Below are 5,584 nucleotides of genomic sequence, written 5' to 3' on the forward strand. Positions count from 1 at the left end.
ACATGCACCCCCCCCCACACCCCCACACTGTGCCACCAACAAAGCTGACACCTACCATCCAATGAGAGCCAGTCGATCTGTGAACTGGGCAGTGCCATGGAATTCCGGGCTCTGTATTCAAACAGCACGGAGTTGGAAATGAGCTGGTTCTCACAAGCCACATGCAGCCTGACCAGGCCTGCTTCATGAGCTGGAAGGAGAAAAGGGAAGTGTCAGATCTCTCAGTTATGGCAGTCCACCCATCAGCTGGCTGGCTGGGGATTCCTTCACTGGTATAAAGTGCAGCATACTGCAGGAGGGGTTCAACTGAGCAGGAACAGAGTGCTCTCACAGTGACGAGGTGTCCATCCAGCACAGGCAGCTGGACATACACACTCATAGGGAGCTGGGCCAGGCCATTCAGCCCATCCAGCCCGCTCTGCCATGCGCTAAGATCAACGCTGATCCCATACTCAACTCAAACTGACCACCTCTCACTCCCAGGATTCAAACACTCTCTTTCAGAAAGCACGAGTGGTGAAAGCAGAATGGTAAAGATCCCCTGTGCTCTGAGAAACCATTTTACCTAACGCCTGCTTTAAGTGGGGGGTGGGGGGGGAAACACAGGCTCCTTCCTCTTCCACAGCGAGGTCTGCTTCTAGAACATTCCATGGATGTGAACAACCTGGCTGTTCTCTGGTGGTGAGGTGAGCACGGGGACTCCAGACCGACTCTGCAGAGAGGTTCCTGCAGTTATGACAGTGTTGGTTGGGGGAGCTGACCGTGTGGGTTAGAGACGGGGGACTGTTCCATCAAACCCTCCTGAGACAGGGCACGGCCTCCCCCACTCTGGTTGTGGGGGGGCTGTGGGTAACTGATGTCCCAGCACCCAATCCTGATGCTAACGGTACCTGCCCCTGGGGGAGGATAGGAATGGAGGGAAGCCACTCAGTCTCTCTACCTGACTCAATCCCTTGCTAAAAGGACAGGACAGCTCCAGCTCAGCGAATGGGGGAAGGAGCCCCTCTCTATGCTGCTCACCGGTGAGGTGATAACCCACCTGGACAGTAACAACGCAGGACACCGGACTGAATGAGTGAAGCTGGGACTGTGATCTGGTCAAACACACAGGAGTACTGCTCACTGCCATCGCTCCATGACCCTGTGATAAGGACTTTCACACCACCCTGGGAGGTAAGAAAGGACAACACTGTCAGTGCCTGGCCCTTCAACCCATCGCAAGCAGACTGTGCTCTCCTGCCAATGGAAACATCTACTCCATGTCCACTCTGTCAGGCTGTCAGTATTCTGTCAGTTTAAATCATCTCATCCTGGGATCATTGTCGTGAACCTCCTGCAGACCAACTCCAATGCCAGTACATCCTTCCTTAGATGCAAGGCCCAAAACTGCGCACAATACTCCAAATGTGATCTGAACAGAGTCTTATATAGCCTCAACAGTACATCTCTGTTTTTTGAATTCTCGCCCTCCTGAAATGAATGCTAACATTGCATCTGCCTTCCTAACTACCAACTGAACCTGCTTGTTAACCTTAAGAGAATTCTAAACTAGGACTCCCAAGTCCCTTCTGCTTCAGATCTTCGAAGCCTTTCCCTATTTAGAAAATAGCCTATGTCTCTATTCATAACCTCGCACATTCCCACATTACATGCTATCTTCCATTTCTTTGCCCAGCCTCCTAGCCTGTCCAAGTCCTTCTGCAGCCTCCCTGCCCCTCGACCTATCTTTGTGTCAACTGAAAGATTAATAACCCTGCTGTCCGTTTGCTCATTCAGATTGTTAATGTGTAACATGAATAATTGTGGTCCCAGCACTGACCCCAGTAGAACTTCACTAGTCACTGATTGTCATCCTGAAAAGATCCCTTTATTCCGACTGTCTGCTTTCTGCGAGCCAGCCAATCCTCATCCATACCAGCTCTCACCCCGAACACCAGAGGCTGTTATCTTATTTAGCTGCCTCCTGTGTGCAACCTGGTCAATGGGCTTCTGGAAGTGCAGACAGATCATGTCCACTAGCTCTCCTTCGTCAAACTTGTTACCTCCTTTAAGAAACACTTGTCACGTATTTTCCTCCCTTGATGAAGCCATGCTGACTTGCCCAGTTTAACCATACACCTAAAGCACTCTGCAATCTCAGCCTTGATAACAGACGTGTCTGCTGGGGCTGCACACCGGACAGGTATAGCTGTCACTGCACGTATTTACAAATACTCCACAATCCCAGTCATGGACTCCAAAACCTTCCCAATGACTGAGGTCAGGCTAACGGGCCTGCAGTTTCCTGTCTTCTGCCTCCCTTTCCTCTACACCGTGGGGGGGGAGGGGGTAGATTAGCCATTCCTGAAGGATCAGTACCAATGGCTCTACAACCCCCTCAGCAAACTCCTTATGAAGATCAGCTCCAGGTGATTTATTCACCTTCCCCCTTCCCAAACACCTTGTCCGGAGTGTCCAGACTGATGGCCCTGACTCTGTTGGAAGCGATGGTATGCTGCTGCTGCTCCCTTCCACCATGAAAACCAATCCAAAGGACCCATTCGGTTTCTCTGTCATCTCCTTGATTCCCATGTGTACTGTCCTAGCTCTGGGAACAGGGGGCCCACCAGTCACTGACCTGGGTCAGGAGGAAGGCAATGGACAGACTGCTGCTCCCTCCCACAACCCGTGAGCTTTTACAGTCCGTCCACCCACCCACCCGCAAACAACAACGCCATTCAGCCCCATGCGCTTGTACTATCCCTTCAACAGCAGTCCAAGAAATCAGGCTCTTTCCTCACAGCCCGGCAAGTGGCTGTTTGTGCACTTCCTGCTGAACTCAAAGGGAAGACAGAGATTGCTGGAGAAACTCAGCAGGTCTGGCAGCAGCCGCGGAGAGAGAATCAGAGCTAACGTTTCAAGTCCGGTAAGTGTTTTGCCCAGAACCTTTTAAATCTCGCCTCTCTGGCAGTGCCTCCCAGAGACAAGGACCTGTCCAGTTACAAACCCCTGGCTTCTGCCCGCTGCTGAGTAAGAACCAGTACAGGGGCAGGACAGCGGTGATCAAGAGAGTGATTACTGAAAGGAGGATAGCCCCTTACCTCAGGGTAGGACCACTCAGGTGAGAAGTCAGTGATAGCTACAGGTTGCCTGCTCTCGGCTGGGCCACTGGCTGAAGTTTGTGTTGGATGCACTGGAGTTCTGGGCACCTCTGGAAATGGCACGTCTGTGCCAGTGGCCAGTATTAGCTGCTGCTGAGGGAAGGAGCTGATCTGAAGAGACTGGTCTGGAAACTGGGCAGAGACAGTGTGGGCTGGGTGGTCAGTGGGAGGGACGGGGGCTGGGTTAGCGGTGTACCGTGCGAAGCCTGCACTGGGCCCCACGCTGCTGCTATTGCTGCCTCCGTCCGCCATGATATCAGCCATCAGGTCAGGGAATTGGCTGTCGAAGGAGATCTCGAAGTGGTCCATGTTAAGGTCGATGTTGGATGAGGACACTGAGGAAGAGGAGAGGTCATTCTGGATGATGGTGTACAGGTCAGTGACGGGACCACACTGTAACTCCAGGGGGGCTGCAGCTCCGTCCTCTGTCGTCATGCCAACACCAAACTGAGCCTCCGGCTTTACCGACTGCTCTGTGCCCACCCCCCTCTCCATCCGCGCCATCTCGGTACTCGTCTGCGATGTCGTATCCATGGAGACCTCAGGCTCGGCGATGTCCGTCATTGGCAGGTCCTCCTTCCCACTGTCACCGCCTTCCTGTGGGAATAGGGAAGCTGATTCTACCTTCGGACCCTTGGAGACGGTGGGAGACAGCACCGGGACACCCCCAAGCCCTGGCTCCTTTGGGACGAAGAAGGGGTTTTGGGGCGGGGGAAGGGAGCTGCTGTCCGGGGGGTGGGGGCTACAGAAGATGCCGCTGTAGTTTTTACGGGAGTCCACGTTACTGCAGTCCATATTCTCCGTCACAGCTGGTGGGCCAGGGCTGGAGGTGACCAGGTTAGTATCGGTGATCACCGGGAATGTCCGAGTGACCGGAACCAGACCAGGATTCTGAGGGAAGACCGAGATGTCAGAGGAGGAGGAGGAGGGGGTTGTTGTGAAATCCAGTCCCCCCACTGTGACACCCTCCAGACTGTCCCTCTGGAAATCCGGCTCCTCCTTCAGGTCATTGCTGGGAAATCGGGATTCAGGAATACTGCCGGCTGGGGCAGTGCCAAAGGAGGAGCTGGGATTGGTGTTGACCTCCTGGCCACCACGCCCTCCACCGTACGTCTGCCCCTGTTTGGGGCTATTCAGAAACGAGTCTGGGTTGAAGGCAGTGTTGCTGGAGGAGCTGAGAGTCTCTGATGTGTCCATTCTGCCCTCAACAGTCCGGGACAGGACGAGACTGGCCGCTGTACTCGGCACTAACGACAAACCAATGCTGCCAGCGACTGGAGCGAGGCTCAGGCTGTGGCTACTCAGTGGTAGGCCGGGGCTACTGGAGCTGGTAGCCACGAGTTGCTGACTGGGAGTGAGGGGCACAGGCTTATCACCCACCCCAGTCATTAAGATGACGGCGTTCTGCGGGATGCTACAAGTTACCGTGGCAACGGTGAGGTTCGGTACACTGCTGGCTACGCTGACCGAGCTCAGCTCCCTCTGACAGTAGCCATTGGTCCGAGAGGCTGGAGGGTCCAGGATACACTCCCCCTGCCCCAGCGACTTGGACAGTGCCACCTCATTGGTGCCGTTGACCTGCAGCACGGTTTTGGATAACTTCACAGCCTCCAGGTCCTGAGTGTCGGCCTTACTCTCCTCCTGCTCCACTTTGTTATCCATCGCCGAGAGATTCTGCACTTCCGTTAATGCCGAGTAGCTGCTCAGTCGGTTGTCCACTTTCGGTGAGATGATCCTGTGCTTGGTGCTGTTACATTTATGAGGAATAGTCCCCACTGTCCCGGTCCCATTGGCAAAGGAGGGGAAAAGAGAAAACAATTAAAGCAAATTTCAAACCCCCGAAAATATCAACACGGGGGGATAGGGAGCTCAGTTACCCCCGGAAATATCAACACGGGGGGATAGGGAGCTCAGTTACCCCCTAAAATATCAACACGGGGGGATAGGGAGCTCAGTTATCCCCTAAAATATCAACATGGGGGGATAGGGAGCTCAGTTACCCCCTAAAATATCAACACGGGGAGATAGGGAGCTCAGTTACCCCCTAAAATATCAAAACTTGGCAAAGGGGGGAAAAGAGAAAACAATTAAAGCAAATTTCAAACCCCCGAAAATATCAACACGGGGGGATAGGGAGCTCAGTTACCCCCTAAAATGTCAACACAGGGAGATAGGGAGCTCAGTTACCCCCTAAAATATCAACACAGGGGCACAGGGAGCTCAGTTGCCCCCTAAAATATCAACACAGGGGGATAGGGAGCTCAGTTACCCCCTAAAATATCAACACGGGGGGATAGGGAACTCAGTTACCCCCTACAATATCAACACAGGGGGATAGGGAGCTCAGTTACCCCCTAAAATATCAACACGGGGGGATAGGAAGCTCAGTTATCCCCTAAAATATCAACACAGGGAGATAGGGAGCTCAGTTACCCCCTAAAATA

The 5,584-nt window shown here is 53.5% G+C and overlaps 1 protein-coding gene across 1 annotated transcript in view; it reads right to left on the minus strand.

Moving 5' to 3' along the window:
- The window catches only part of LOC122546616 (calmodulin-binding transcription activator 1-like), a gene marked incomplete at its 5' end in the record, with an annotated part of 9,878 nt that extends 4,926 nt beyond the window's left edge, over positions 1–4,952 (minus strand). Inside the window, 3 exons of the mRNA XM_043685293.1 lie at positions 56–190; positions 1,040–1,166; positions 3,081–4,952. Of these exons, the coding sequence (XP_043541228.1) occupies positions 56–190; positions 1,040–1,166; positions 3,081–4,952 (2,134 nt within the window). The remainder of the gene's footprint in view (positions 1–55; positions 191–1,039; positions 1,167–3,080) is intronic.
- Positions 4,953–5,584: the final 632 nt, after the last annotated feature.

The sequence above is a fragment of the Chiloscyllium plagiosum genome, unplaced genomic scaffold, assembly GCF_004010195.1.
Source record: "Chiloscyllium plagiosum isolate BGI_BamShark_2017 unplaced genomic scaffold, ASM401019v2 scaf_92421, whole genome shotgun sequence".
In the NCBI taxonomy this organism is placed as follows: Eukaryota; Metazoa; Chordata; class Chondrichthyes; order Orectolobiformes; family Hemiscylliidae; genus Chiloscyllium; species Chiloscyllium plagiosum.